Consider the following 15649-nt stretch of genomic DNA (forward strand, 5'->3'; position numbering starts at 1 on the left):
ACGAATCATAGAAAAGATGCTATAAATAAACACATTAAAACATAGTAATAATTCAATCCATCAAACCAAAGAGACGAATATACCAACAAAACGCTCTGAGCTCGTTGGACACTCAGAAATGATCCGACTGTTTCATGCACTGCTCTTCTTGTCCTTGAAGTTGAAGGCCGAAGCCAACTGCAAAACTGGCTGCGACCTTGCCTTAGCCTCCTACAATGTATGGGCGGGAGTAAATCTCACTTATATCAGCAACCTCTTTAGCAAAAGCATCACCGAAATCCTCCCTTACAATCCCCATGTCCCAAACCAAGACAGCATCCTCACAGATACGAGAATCAACGTACCCTTTTCATGCGACTGCTTAAATGGTGATTTCTTAGGCCACACCTTCACTTACAATACACAACCTGGTGATACATACAATAAAATTGCAACAATTGCTTTTGCCAACCTCACCACCGAGGATTGGGTTCACAGGGTCAACATCTATGACCCTACGAGGATCCCTGACCATGCTAGTATTAATGTCACAGTCAATTGCTCGTGCGGAGATAAGCGTGTATCAAAGAATTATGGGTTGTTCACCACATACCCACTTCGGCCCGGAGAGAATTTGTCGTTCGGTTTACCGGCAGACTTGCTGCAGAGGTACAACCCCGGGATGAATTTTAGTGCAGGGACTGGAATCATTTACGTGCCGGCAAAAGGTTAGTTTCTCTTTAACCGCCATGTAAGTTAACGATATAATTGTTTAGAACTTTCGACTTCAGAAACACAATATTGGCAGTCCACCAGAGAAGAGAAGGAAAATAGGCAAATTTCCAGCTTTAGACCAAGCTGCTTAAAGTTTTTCATGTTATATAGTCAATGTAATTTTTTTTATCCATCAAATATAAATTATTCATACAAAAATAAGTGGAAAAAAATAGTTATGTACTAATTTAGAATTTTAAATCAGTAAGTAAATTTCCCAAAAATCTGGCCTTGTCAACACGGTTTTGGTAATTAGTGGAGCTGTGTGACACAGTCCATGTAAATAATATGAAACTTATATATATAATTCTAGGAAGAAAGTATGGCATGATTTTAATAAGAATAAAGTTGGGAAATAATACAAAAGAGGGAAGCATATGTATCGATCATACACATTTGTCGCTTACTTATCATTGATGCTTGGAAATGGAGATCACTTTCATTAGGATGGCCCATTCCATTCTAGTTTATTACTATATTGAAATGGTCTCAATAATAAACTAAAATGCATTGGAAGAGGTGGCAAATATTTGATAGTCTTTCATGCAAGATACATAGCCAATGGATTAAACATAGCAACAAATGAAATGAGAGTATTGACTCCTGTCTTGTAGCCCAAACCCCCTTCTTCTGGAGTTTATTGACCCTTAAAACATTAGAGGTTGCACTGCCATCTTTTTAAATATATATTTTTACATCCTCAAAAATCCTCTGGCCCAGTAACAGAATGCCCAGCCCATGTTATTTGTGGTAGCCAACCCATGCATGTTTCTGCTCTTACTAATTTTTCTGTCTTTTTGCAGATTCAACTGGAAATTACCCTCCATTAAAAATAAGGTAATTTTGATTGAACTAATGTTGCAGTTTTTCTTTTTTTTCCCCACCCTTTTCCTATTTGCTTAATTGCAGTTGTCATCTTCGTTTTTGCAGTGCAGCCGGTGGGTTATTCTTCAAAGTTTTCTTATTATTATAAGGTCAAACTGCAATTTAAACACATTCCCTTGATGTTTTCTTGGATAATGTTTAAAGCAGGAATTTCGAGCAGAGTTATTGCTGGTATATCTATTGCAGGAGTTGCTGGGGCTCTACTCTTTGCATCTTTTATATATTTCAGGTTTTATAAGAAAAACAAGGTGCACAAATCGTTACTCTCAGAAACAACTGAACACCACTATTCTCAACATGGCCGAGGTAACTCCTTAGTTAATTGCCTCCATTACCAAAAATTCTTGGTTGTAATAAGTCAGTAGATACTCTAATAAACAAACAATAATGGACAAGTGAATGAAATATGCAAAAATCATGCAACTTGTTGCTACAAATTCATCATAGTGAGTTGCTCTGCCTAACAAAATTCTTGGTTGGTTAAGATGTGCTTATCCTGTTGCTCTAGGCTAAGGGACTACCTCTGATAAAACTTTAAAAACAACTGCTATTGTTGCTACTTCGGGCCTTACAGGTATTACAGTGGACAAATCTGTGGAGTTCTCATATGAAGAACTTGCTAAGGCTACTCATGACTTTAGCATGGCCAATAAAATTGGACAAGGTGGTTTTGGATCAGTTTACTATGCTGAACTAAGAGGCGAGGTCTGGACCCGCATTCTCTTGCGCCTTTATCATTAATACAAGGAGGAAAAGAAATTAAGTACAATATGATCACAGACATTATTCCTAAATTTCCTTATTCAGACTATTCTCCATGTCCTGCAGAAAGCTGCAATAAAGAAGATGGATATGCAAGCATCTAAGGAGTTTCTTGCTGAACTGAAAGTTCTAACACATGTTCATCACTTGAACCTGGTATTTTTTTTCTGCCTATAATTGTATCCACTTCTACTTGCATTGGAAAAATGTAAATATATATACTTGCTGTTTTTTACTGTTTCACCAACAATTATAGTTGATCACTGAGCCCATGTGTATAAGCTACATTATGCCCGATAGATATTTTAATCATCATATAAATATCATATTCCAAGCTTTTAAAAATTTGGCAGGTGCGTTTAATAGGCTATTGCGTTGAAAGTTCCTTGTTTTTGGTCTATGAGTTCATCGAGAATGGTAATTTGAGTCAGCATTTGCGTGGCTCAGGTGAGAGAAACTACAACTTCATGATGAAGGCATAGGCTTTACTGGTTCCAATTGAGTCTAATGGAGGTTTTACCTTTTTTCCCCCAGAGAGGGATCCATTGCCATGGGTGACCAGGGTGCAAATTGCTTTAGATTCAGCTAGAGGACTTGAATATATCCATGAGCATACTGTTCCTGTATATATCCACCGTGACGTCAAATCTGCCAACATTTTAATAGACAAGAACTTTCGTGGAAAGGTAGTGATTATTCTTGGATAGAATCTAACACTGCTGTGTGATCATTTGTACCTTGCTCCAACTCATCTTATGATCAGGTTGCAGATTTTGGGTTAACAAAGCTGACAGAATATGGTAGTGCTTCAGTGCACACACGTCTTGTGGGTACATTTGGATACATGCCTCCAGAGTAAGCTCCTTCTCTCAACATTTTCCTTATCTTTCTGAATCATCCGAGTTCTGAAGTGAGGAGAGCCAGCAAAATTAAGTGGTTTCAAACATTAAGATAATATATATGTTGATCTTGGAAGTTGAAGTCCTTTGCAAATTAATGAGCAACTAATTAATTCATATGTAGTGTATGTTTCAGGTTTGTGATCTTGTTTTGATTGGGAATAGATACACTTCATTTTTCTTTATTTTTGGATATATTTGGCTTTTAACTGGGATTAAAACTCGAGATCTTATAAATCATTTTGTAACAATAAGCTACAATTTTGTCTATTACTAATGCTTTTGCTGCAAATATACAGTTTCTATTTAGAGAATGGTTTGATTGGTTTGGCACTAATACATGTTCAGGTATGCTCAATACGGTGATGTTTCCCCCAAAATTGATGTGTATGCTTTTGGCGTTGTGCTTTATGAACTTATATCTGCCAAGGAAGCTGTTGTTAAGACAAACGAAATTGTTACCGAGTCCAAAGGCCTAGTTGCTTTGGTTGTTTTTTTTTTTTCTTTACTCTTCTCTGCACCAGCAACAATCTTATATAACACCTTTCCAAAACTGTTCCTCAATAACACAGGCACTTTGTTGTTGGGTTGTGCAGTTTGAGGATGTTCTGATTGAGCCAGATCCAAAAGAAGATATCCGGGAACTCGTTGATCCCAGGCTTGGAGATAGCTACCCACTTGACTCGGTTTGTAAGGTGAAGCTGGATCTCAGAGAAGTGTATACCTACTAGCGTCAAATGCTTAAAGTTTGTTGTTTGATTCACAGATGGCACAGTTGGCTAAAGCTTGCACACAAGAAAATCCTCAGCTAAGGCCGAGCATGAGATCAATTGTGGTAGCACTTATGACTCTTTCGTCTTCAACGGAGGATTGGGATGTAGGTTCTTTATATGAAAATCAAGCTCTTGTCAATCTAATGTCAGGAAGGTAGCTTGTGGATTCCAGTGTTTGTTAACACATGCAAGTGAATTTCAAAATCCTTGGCTGTGTTGTAAACACTTGTAACTAAATGCAGTACAGTAGGATAATATTGCACTTATTTTTGCTAAAAGTGGTTATTATATTATGCTTTTAAAGCAAATAGAAGCGATGCTATTTCTCTCATTCTCTAAAATAAGAGAGATTTACAATTTAGTTTTTAGGTATTGCCATTATTAATAAGTCATTTCTGTATTTTTAGAAACTTATTAAAATGTTTTTATGTTTTCTCTCTGTCCACAAAATAGTATTTCCATCTATTTCTGTCAAATATAACGAAAGATCAAATTACCCATCTTTTCCTCGTCTTTCCTTCTTTTTCTTTGTTTTTTTTTTCTTCTCCTTAATTATCATTATTTTTTTTTTTCGAGATATTTCATTGAACTATTTCGTTGACAAAAAAAATAATAAAAAAAATTTAAATAAACATAAAAAAAAATACGCTTTAATAAATTTTTGAAAAAATAAGAATGGACTTATTAATAATAATAATAATATTTAAGAACTAAATAAGATATTTTATTTAAGAATAAAATTAAATTTTAATAATTTTTTTTCTTGTATTATATTTATTTTTAATAGAAAAATGAATGAGAAGATATTTTATTGACGGATAAAAAAATAATAATATTTTAATAAATTTTTAAAAATATACAAATTTACCCCAAAAATTCAATGAAACTGTTGTGGTTTGGTAAGTACAGAACCACCCTTTATTTATTGAAAAAAGACCCATTTTAACTGAAAAAGGTATATGGAAAAAAAAAAAAAAAAAAAAAAAAGCTTTGACTGCGTCCTGGATGACCCATTAAAACTAATTTTTTATTATCCTACTTTTGCTAAATTATTTTATATTGTTAACCTCTCTTCTTCTGATTTGCATTTATTTCGAGTGTAGTGTTAGTTGTTTTCCCACATTTTCACATTTTTCATCAGTTTGATACCAATTACCGATTGCTCTGTTAGAATGGGAAAAGTGCAATTTACACTTTTTTTGTTTTAAATGAATTCATGAAGTATGGTCAAGAAGGCAAAGAGCCAAATACAAAGTCTAGCTGAGCCTCACGATAGAATTAAAAAGACTAGCCACTACCAAAATATAATTTCCATGATTTAGTAAGAAAAGTAAGAAGTCATCCCACGCATGTCTTAAATGTACAACACTCAAAACAGCTACAACACTAACTTTCCAACAATTTAGTTTACCCTTCCGGCCGGTCAACTCCAACTAACATTTGCTGTCACACGCTCTCTCCACGCGGCACTTTATTATCTGCTCACCAGTCACACTCCTTTGCCACCCAATGGACAACTAATCTCCAATTCTATTGCCTCGTGCATTTCACCTGCCAAGAGTTTGCGTATGATAATGTTTTTCTTTTTGGCGCAAAATTTCTGAAGCAGATGCAAACAATCCGTTAATAACCCACGTGGCTTGCGGACATTTGGGTCTCATCAATCATTATCTAACTTGATCTCTTTTTTTTTTTTTTTTTAATTATTCATGTGGTCCAATAAAATCTAAACTGTCTTCTCTGAATATCCCAGAAATCGTACCCATCGACAATTACAGGGAACTTACCCACTTCTGCTTCTTCTTCCCAGTCAGAAAGTGCTGTGCTCTCTGCTTTTTGTAACAATTCCTATTTCTAAATCATATATAGTTTTTTCTTTACTTTCCTTTCTTTATTTGTTTTAGTTTAATAATCCAGTTGAAGCCGTGTTACACTTACCCTTTAAAAAAGAGTGGGAATCATCCTGTTGCTTTGATTGAGAGCTACCAAAGCAATCCAACACTTCCTAATTCAGCTTTCAGATAGCCAATTTCTCTATTTCTCAGGAGTTCTTTTACCCTTTATTCTTTAAAGCCATTGCCGTTACAGCAGAGGACTTCATAATCAGCAAAGTAAGCTTTTTTGTCCCCTTTGTATGGTTTTATTTGCTGTCTTTGTATTGATGTAAAGACTTTTTTTTTTTCACTTCAAGCTATAGATGCTATAGCCATAGGATGAGGGTTTTACTTAGTTTAGGAATTCAAGAGAATTTGTTTTCAGATTTCATTCTATACTTTTTTTTTTTTCTTATGCAGATCTTTGTTGAAGATATAAATGGCAACGCTAGGGGATATAGGGGTTTCAGCTGCTATAAATCTGCTAAGTGCTTTGATTTTTCTTTTAGCTTTCGCAATTTTAAGGCTACAACCCTTCAATGATAGAGTTTATTTCTCAAAATGGTACCTTAAGGGCATAAGAAGTAGCCCTACACACTCAGGGGCTTTTGTGCGGAGGTTTGTGAATTTAGACTTTAGATCGTATCTGAGATTTTTAAATTGGATGCCAGAAGCAATCAGAATGCCAGAGCCTGAGCTTATTGAGCATGCAGGATTGGATTCTGCCGTTTACTTGCGCATTTACTTGTTAGGGTACGCTCGATTTATTTTCTGATGTTTCTGCAGACACTAATGGCTTTTTTGTTTTTTTTTTTTGCTTCTGAGCTCTTCTATATTTGTTGCTTTTTCATGATGCAGACTTAAGATTTTTGTTCCTATCACATTGCTTGCTTGGGCTATCTTGGTTCCTGTTAATTGGACAAATAGCACCTTGGAGCTGTCTCAAGTGACTTCCAGCGACATTGACAAGCTTTCAATTTCAAATATCCCACTTAAATCGCCAAGGTATCAACATATCTTCATTTTGACACAAACCTCACAACATTTTATGAAGAATAAGATGGAAAGTTTGAATGTTTTTCTATGGCTGATGTGTTGGATATTAAAGTAGAATTGTTCCTTTTTTCATCATTGGGTTTGACCATTGAGATTTTTTTTTTAAAAGAAAAAAAAAAATTGGATTAGCCTATTATTGTAGAAATGCTAGTTAGTATGGCATGTTTGCTATATATTGTAGCTTTTTATGAACGGATTCTTAATTATCTGTTTGAACTTGTTTTATCTTCTTTTGAGTTGTGCTTCTGTGACACTATTTCTGTTTTTGTCATGTCATGTATTTCTTATTGACAGCTGCATACTTCTTCAGTTTTCTGAACATTGTAATAATCTTGTTAACTTATGGATTGCAGATTTTGGACACATATAGTGATGGCTTATGCCTTTACTTTTTGGACATTGTATGTGTTAATGAAAGAGTATGAGAAAGTTGCTACAATGCGCTTGCAGTTTCTTGCCTCGGAAAGACGCCGTCCAGATCAATATACTGTAAAACAAATTACTTGCATTATCCAATTAGTTGAAATTTAGACTTTTTTTTCATATTTGAGTTTTTTCTACTGTTTCCATCATTAAAACTTATATATTGGAGCTTACTCTTCACAGGTTCTTGTTAGGAATGTGCCCCCAGATCCTGATGAATCTGTTAGTGAGCTTGTGGAGCACTTTTTTCTGGTCAATCATCCAGATAACTATCTGACCCATCAGGTAGATTCCAGCTCGAACTAAAGATATATATTCTGGAAAGCTTTGGTAGCTATCTGTGAAGTTGAGTAAAAGGACAATCAGAAAACTTTGAAATAGTACTAATCATTTGTCGAATAGGTGGTGGGCATCACATTGGTCAATATCTTTGTCTTGTTAACTATTTTTAAGAAATGGGAAATTTTGTGCAGGTTGTATACAATTCAAACAAACTAGCCAAATTGGTGAAGAAGAAGAAAAGTATGCAGAACTGGCTTGATTACTACCAACTTAAGTATTCTAGAAACCAATTGCAGAGGCCTGTGATGAAGGTAATTGCATGTGCAGTCTGCTATGTATTTAGAAGCTACTGCCTAGTGCTTCTACTCCATGTCCAACTGCCCATGCCCCTGTAGAATAGCTAATTTTGTTCTGAGCACAGTTTTAATGTGTTTTTTACTCTCAGACTGGCTTTCTTGGGCTTTGGGGGCAAAAGGTGGATGCAATTGATCATTACATTGCTGAGATTGAGAAACTATCAAAAGAAGTAAGTCCCTACCTTATGTTTCTATGAAACTGATAGAGTGAGGAACTCAAAAGAGAAATAGAAGAAGAAAGTAAAGGATCTATGATTAATATAAAAGATTCAATAAGATTCCAGGAAACTGTTTGTTTCCTTCTGTAGTACACTCTTAATGGGCTTCCTTTTAATGGTGGTCTGTAACAGAAACTGTTTGTTTCCTTTATTTGCTTTTAAGCATACATCTGCAAAATCTATACGTACTAAAATTGCTTTTGCAAAATATTCCGAAGAAGATCTTGACACGATCATGTGGGAGTTGATACAATATAATATATTTTTGTAATCACTTTTGTATCAAATGATTCTTTTATGTACTTAATTGTTTGAGTGGCTGGCTGCTGGCATTATCCTGCCATCACTAGTAAGTCAAGAAGCATATATGCTTCTAAAATGTATAGAATTTAACAAATTCAAAATTTGTTGGCAGTACATTTTAGCAAGTAAAAAGAGCAAGAAGTTGAAGTATAAGTACCTAAAGTTGACATGAAGGGGAAGTTAAGTGTTTTACTGGCTGTAACAAAATAATTTTGTTGAACATAGTTGTAGTTTTCTCTATTGAACCGAATAAAGATGTTTATATACAGATCACAAGGTTTTGTTAAGTTAACAAATCATTCTCCTAAAAATTCTCTATCTATCGATTACTATCAATTACACCTATGATTTTACAATATATTCTAATTATGTACATGTTTTATTCACACTGTAACATTGATCAACATTGTACTATTTGGCATTTCATGCCCATGAAGAATTGAAATAATTCTAGTTACATGCTTGGATTTTTCTTGAACATAATAATTATCATTATTTTCTTTTGGGAGAATTACTATCTAGCCCTCAGGTTTAGTGAATCTCACTAGTTAGTCCATTGGTTTTGAAAAACACATTAAAACATTTTTGAGGTATTAAAAAATCTATTAATTAGTCTATCCGTTAATTTTATCTATTAAGTACCGAGAAAAGTCTAAAATGAGAGACTAATTAGTTTAATTTCTATACAATTAAGGAACCAACTAATAAATTTTGTACATACTATAGGGATTAAATAGTAAAATACTTAATGTCTATGGTTAACAAAGGACTGATTAACAAATTTTTTAATATCTCAAGTATGTTTTAATGAGTTTTTTAAATCAATGGACTAATTAGCGAGTTTCACTAAACATGAAGGACTAAATAGTTATTTTTCCTTTTTATTACTGAAGTTCTAATTTGAGGTCATGAATGATCCTCCTATAATTCAGATAGCAGAAGAGAGGGAAAAAGTTGAAACGGATCCAAAGTCTATCATGCCAGCAGCATTTGTTTCTTTCAAAAGTCGATGGGGTGCAGCTGTTTGTGCACAAACTCAACAATCCAGAAATCCAACTTTGTGGTTAACAGAGTGGGCCTCAGAGCCACGTGATGTATATTGGAATAACCTAGCAATACCTTATGTTTCACTTGCAATTAGAAGGTTGATAATGAATGTCGCCTTCTTTTTCCTTACCTTCTTCTTCATGATCCCAATTGCATTTGTTCAAGCTCTAGCAAGTATCGAGGGAATTGAGAAAAAAGCTCCCTTTCTGAAGCCCATTATTGAAACGTTAGTAATGCGCACAAGTCCTTTTCAATTGATAGTGAGATTTCATTGTTATAAATACTAATTGTTTATTGATCACCCATGCAGAAAATTTATTAAATCACTCATCCAAGGTTTCCTACCTGGCATTGCGTTGAAGCTTTTCCTGATCTTCCTGCCAACAATATTGATGATCATGTCTAAATTTGAAGGTTTCACATCTCTGTCATCTCTAGAAAGGAGATCAGCTGCAAGATATTATTTTTTCAACATAGTGAACGTTTTCCTTGGGAGCATAATCACTGGAACTGCATTTGAACAACTCAATTCTTTTATCAAGCAGTCTGCTAGCGAGTATGTTGCTTTTCCAAATTAATTATCATATTCTTTATGTATTCCTCTACTAATAAATGATTACCATAAGCTTCTTATGCTACCTCTTCTAAGCAACTGGTTTAGCGTTGTTAAGCACTGAAAGTGGCACTGTGAATTCTGAATTTGTAGCTTTTCATCATGTATGCAGTGAGTATTTTAGGGAACAAAGATGGGTAAGGAGGAAATTTTGTCTATGACATAGGGAAGTCTAGCTTGTGTTCTCTTGAGTTGATCCCACAAAACTTTAACCTTGGTTCTGTCACTTTGTGTTTGTTTGTGTGTGTTTGCATGTGCTTGATACAAGTCCATGGAAGTCTTCAATTGATTTCAATAACTTAAGATATGCTTAAAATATTAAAATATATATATATGTCATCTTGGATTTTTTTATTCAAGCATAATTTAGAAAATGTGTGTATCTTACTGTGCTGTGCTTTATTTTTTTTGTGCTTTGTACTCTTTCGTTAACTAAGCAATGTCTAGGTTGCTTGTTTTCATATTATCTTTTGCAATTTCATTTATGAATTATGATTATTAGTTGTTGTTGCTCTCTTTTTTTGTTAATGATGCAGCATTCCTAAGACGATCGGTGTGGCTATTCCAATGAAAGCAACTTTCTTCATAACGTACATAATGGTTGATGGATGGACTGGAATAGCAGGGGAAGTTTTAATGTTGAAGCCACTAATAATCTTCCACCTGAAGAATTTCCTCCTGGTTAAGACGGAAAAGGATAGGGAAGAGGCAATGGATCCAGGAAGCCTTGGTTTCAACACTGGGGAGCCTCGTATTCAATTCTATTTTCTGTTAGGTCTTGTGTACGCAACAGTGACACCTGCTCTCCTTCCATTCATAATAATTTTCTTTGCCTTTGCTTACGTCGTGTTTCGTCATCAGGTAAAGACTTGATATATTTTTTGATCTAAATGACAATTTTCTTTTGCATGTGGTCACTAGCGTCATCAATTAATTGAATAAAGCCATGTAATTCGAGTCCAACTTAGTAGAACTTTTAGGTTAAGATTCACCTCATCAGGATGGCTTTTAGCTTTCCTCTAATGATTTGTTTCAGATATCTTTGCACTATTGGAGTTCAACTGAAAATGTGTTGCATTGGAGATATGTATGACATTTTAGTTGTTGCCATTACATGTTACTAATGTTCCAACAGAAAAACCTTAACAATCAGGTCAAGCTGGTAAGAAGAAAAATGATCCTCAAAGAATGCTTTGCATAAACTGCAGAATCTATCACAATAGCTGTTCACTGATGAATTTGATAGCATCTTCTTTTTGCACCAAGAGAACAAGAGAATATTAGGAAAACAAAATCTAGGGAACCTTTGAATACGCAGCATCAAGGTATAAAATGAACATGTGCTGGATATAGGTTTGTTTTGCCTTTATGTGCTGTTTGTTTATGTGCTGTTTGCTTGTGGAGAGGGCAAACTCAATCTCATTGTGCTAGTTATATTATTTTCACACTTGGATCAAGTTTTAGCTCAACTCTCTTTACCAGTTCTTTTTTATTAATCTTTTATGCATAAATTGCAGATCATAAATGTTTACAACCAAGAGTACGAGAGTGGTGCAGCATTTTGGCCTGATGTTCATGGACGTGTTATCATTGCATTGATAATCTCGCAGGTGCTTTTGATTGGACTGTTGAGTACAAAACAAGCTGCTCAGTCGACACCATTTCTCCTTGCCTTGCCTGTACTCACTATATGGTTCCACAAATTCTGCAAAGGCCGCTATGAACCTGCATTTAAAAGATATCCATTGCAGGTGTGTTGCTGTCTTCAAATTACAACACTAGCGCTTTCTACTTGTTTCAAATGCTGACTTATTTAATTATCATATGTTCTTTTAAAAACAAATAAAATCTTTTTTAGAGCTTCTAGTTGGTTTTCCCACACTCACGATAATTTCTTCACTTATGATTATGAGTTTAGGTTTAACATACGTTGAGATGATGTAAATATTTGATACATGCCTTTTTTTCATGTTCCGTTATTGGAGACCATTGATTTCATTCCTGTTGATGCTCAAGGGAAACGTTTTATGACATCCTTTTTTTAAACTCGAACTTGGGATCTCATAGTCCTAAGATAGATTCCAGTGTCACTGAGCTAAAGCTCATTGGTGCCACTTCTTTTGACGAATATCTGATTTGGGCTAAAAGCAAAAGACAACTTATGATGCAGAGAGCTAATTTTCCTGCGAAGAAGAACTGCATGAGGACTTTGATCAAAATATATAATGGTTTTTGTTTGTTGGGTTTCAGGAAGCAATGATGAAAGATACCCTGGAACGTGCAAGGGAGCCAAACCTGAATTTGAAAGCCTATCTCCAAAATGCATATATGCATCCGGTTTTCAAAGGCGACAGTGACGATGGAGATGAAGATATGAGTGAAAAATTGGAGACAGAGAGTGTGGTAGTCCCTACAAAACGACAATCACGAAAAAATACACCTGTGCATAGCAGAGTTAGTGGGGGATCTTCACCACCATCTTTGACTGCGGAGGTTATCAAGGAACATCCAGAGCCTTAACACCTCCTGTGCGTATGAGACTTAAAAATCATGACTGTACATTGCAATGCTTGCATAAGAGGAGAAAGAGAAAGGGTTGAGTTGTAATCTTTCCATCAAGTAATATATTGGTTTGTAATTGTATTGTACCATTTCTGAACAATTACTCATTTATTTGTTCCTCGGCGGAATTTGGATTTACAATAATTGTGGGAAAAATGACTTTAATTTATAAATTAGATAAATCCTATAAAGTAAATAAATTCTATCTTTATATTAGAATTTATTAAATAAATTCTATCATTTACCATGTTTTATATATAAATAATTACTTTGTGTAGTATCAATTTTAGTGTTTTAATTTGAAAGGTGAATTATAATAAAAAATTTATTAGGGTTTTGAATGGTACAACAGAAAAGAGTTATATATTGAATCACTATGAATCAAATAGTTATATATTTTTTTTCAAAAAGAAAGAGAAAATTAAGAAGAAATGAGCAATAAGAATGTTTTAAGTTTAAATAATCTGAGTATGATATTACATTTTTATTTGTTTTTTCTATTATATTTTTTAATCTTTATCGTTATAAATTGATTTATTATTTATAAGTAATAAATTAAAAATTGATTCAATTAATTTTATATATATTTTATTATAAAATATACATTATTCTAAATATATGTAAAAATGTGTCGTTTTCTTTAATTATAAATTAATTATTAAATAAAATTAATATAGAATTAATATGTATTATGTATTTTATTTTATAAATTAATATTATTATTTTAATTAATAATCTATAAGTTTAATAATTATTAAATATTTTTCTAATAAAACATTATTTCATGCTTTTAATTTAAAAAATTTTTATTAATTAAAAAAAAATCCACATTTTTAAAAAAAATCTTAGTGTCCATTAAAAATTTATATTACTACAATAAAGCAGTAAATTTAATTGTTATTAAATTATTTTAATTTTTATTCTTATTTAAATTATTTAGTGAGTTTGTATAAGTTTTAAATTTTCATCATATTTATAATTTTTTTAATTCAGTTTTTATTGTAACTTAAATTGTTTAAAAAAAGTTAATACTTTTACTTTTTTAAAATATTAAAAATAAAATATTGAATTTCTGTAACCTATTTCTGTTTTAAACAATAATTAGAAATTAAAAAAATATAATCTTTATTATTAAATTAAGTAATTTCATAATATTTTTAAAATTAAAAATTTAATTTAATAAATTTAAAATAAAATATAATTTTATAATCTATGATATAAAGAAAAAACGAATAATATAATTGGTAAAAATATCATAATACTTTTTAATTATTTAAAATTTTCAATTTTATTAAAATCTTAAATTTATTCATATATTTTATTATTTAAATAATTTTTATAGTTAGCTTAAAAAATATCAAATTTGGAGATATATATAATTATAAAAATATTAAATTTTAAGAGATGAACTATTAATTAGAATAATATATCCAAATATTAAATATTAATATAAAAAAAATAAATTTTCAATTTTATATTAAGATAATAATTTTTTAATTATTTATAATTACATTTAAATTTTAAAGTGGAAATATAAATTTATGAAATAAAGTAATTATAAAGTTATCTTGAAAATTTTAAATTTTAAAATATATATTCTATATTACGATACATACAAAAATGTTAAAGGAGGTACGAATAATAAAAATTATTTAATAATTATAAAATAATATTTTAATTTAATTAGCTAAAAAAATTAATACTTTATTATTATTATTTAAATTTCTTTGATCCAATTGATTAAATAGATTTTCTAATTAAATATAAATTGGTTAGCAACTACCTAATTAACTTTGCTAGGTTTTAAACAATTACAGAAAAATCAATACTCTGTTATTATTTAAATTTCTTTAAATCAATTGATTAAATATATTAATATTAAATTATATTTAATAAAATTTAGTAGCAATTATTCTATCAATAATAAAAATTTATGCAAAATTTTACATTTATAAATAAATTCAATGGTTAATATTATTATAATTAATATTAAATAAAGTTAAAATTATTTTACTAATAATTCTAATTATACTAAAAGCTATATTATAATTAAAATGATTTAAATTATTTTAATAATAATTCTAATTTTAAATAATCTTATCATCTAAATCTAATAAGTAATACTAAATAATTTAAATTATTTTATCTATTAGAATAAAATTAATAAATTATATATATATAAGTTAAATGAAATGAAATTATTAAATTATTAAAACTACTAATGATAATTTAAAATTATTGCAATAAAGCTAATTTTAGTTAAAAAGTAATACAAATTTAATATTTAGAATTAAAAAAAATAAAACTATTATTCATATAATTAAATTCTGATTTTACTATATTTTTTTATATAAAATTATATAAAAAATAAGACATGTAAAAATTAAAATTTTATTATTTACAAAATAAATTAAAAATATTTTAAATGAATATAAAAACGTGCACCCCACAGTACATAAAAACTAGTATTAATAAAAGTGGGAGGGGAATAATGATATTTATAAGCGAGATTTATAATTTAGTTCTTGAGTATTGTAATTATTAATAAGTCAGTTCTGTATTTTTAGAAATCTATTAAAACGTCCTTATCTTTTCTCTCTGTCAACAAAATATTCATTCCGTCTATTTTTGCAGTTAAAAATATAGTAAGACTAAATTACCCTCCATTATTTTCATCCTCCTTCTTCCTTTTCTTCTTCATCAATTCTTCCTCCTCCTTCTTCTTCTTCTTCTTTTTCTTCTTTTTCTTCTATTTTTTCTTTTTTCTTCTTTTTCTTCTTTCTCTTCTTCTTTTTCTCCTTCTTCTCCTTCTTCTTCTTCTTCTTCTTTTTCTTCTTTTTCTT

The 15649-nt window shown here is 31.3% G+C and overlaps 2 protein-coding genes across 3 annotated transcripts; both read left to right on the forward strand.

The window, feature by feature from the left end:
• Positions 1-32: 32 nt before the first annotated feature.
• On the forward strand, positions 33-4413 carry LOC110604637 (lysM domain receptor-like kinase 3). 2 transcript variants are annotated; one of them, XM_021742895.2, is made up of 12 exons: positions 33-707; positions 1557-1590; positions 1684-1691; positions 1783-1944; positions 2213-2343; positions 2467-2556; positions 2754-2847; positions 2935-3086; positions 3164-3255; positions 3648-3786; positions 3896-3994; positions 4066-4413. In XM_021742895.2, the coding sequence occupies exons 1-12, from the start codon at positions 119-121 to the stop codon at positions 4228-4230; spliced, it is 1755 nt and encodes a 584-aa protein (XP_021598587.1). In that variant the 5' UTR covers positions 33-118; the 3' UTR covers positions 4231-4413. The 2 variants fall into 2 exon arrangements, with proteins under 2 accessions (XP_021598587.1, XP_021598588.1); XM_021742896.2 differs by having other exon boundaries at positions 1786-1944.
• A 1399-nt stretch (positions 4414-5812) lies between these two features.
• On the forward strand, positions 5813-12962 carry LOC110604421 (calcium permeable stress-gated cation channel 1). The gene is made up of 12 exons (XM_021742580.2): positions 5813-6183; positions 6367-6699; positions 6805-6951; positions 7356-7491; positions 7609-7710; positions 7899-8018; positions 8153-8233; positions 9517-9857; positions 9942-10187; positions 10781-11105; positions 11762-11995; positions 12495-12962. Exons 2-12 carry the CDS (start codon positions 6386-6388, stop codon positions 12762-12764), a joined length of 2316 nt encoding a protein of 771 aa, XP_021598272.1. The 5' UTR covers positions 5813-6183; positions 6367-6385; the 3' UTR covers positions 12765-12962.
• Positions 12963-15649: the final 2687 nt, after the last annotated feature.

The sequence above is a fragment of the Manihot esculenta genome, chromosome 17 (assembly GCF_001659605.2).
Source record: "Manihot esculenta cultivar AM560-2 chromosome 17, M.esculenta_v8, whole genome shotgun sequence".
Lineage (NCBI taxonomy): Eukaryota > Viridiplantae > Streptophyta > Magnoliopsida > Malpighiales > Euphorbiaceae > Manihot > Manihot esculenta.

What these genes read in the sequence shown, in the direction of transcription:
- LOC110604637 (XM_021742895.2), top strand. Translation starts at nt 119, where the DNA reads ATGATCCGACTGTTTCATGCACTGCTCTTCTTGTCCTTGAAGTTGAAG. An exon ending in ATGCTGAACTAAGAGGCGAG is followed by an intron (nt 2,344 to 2,466) that starts GTCTGGACCCGC and finishes CATGTCCTGCAG; the next exon opens with AAAGCTGCAATAAAGAAGAT. An exon ending in CCAAAGGCCTAGTTGCTTTG is followed by an intron (nt 3,787 to 3,895) that starts GTTGTTTTTTTT and finishes TGGGTTGTGCAG; the next exon opens with TTTGAGGATGTTCTGATTGA.
- LOC110604421 (XM_021742580.2), top strand. Translation starts at nt 6,386, where the DNA reads ATGGCAACGCTAGGGGATATAGGGGTTTCAGCTGCTATAAATCTGCTA. An exon ending in ATAACTATCTGACCCATCAG is followed by an intron (nt 7,711 to 7,898) that starts GTAGATTCCAGC and finishes AATTTTGTGCAG; the next exon opens with GTTGTATACAATTCAAACAA. An exon ending in TGCAGAGGCCTGTGATGAAG is followed by an intron (nt 8,019 to 8,152) that starts GTAATTGCATGT and finishes TTTTACTCTCAG; the next exon opens with ACTGGCTTTCTTGGGCTTTG.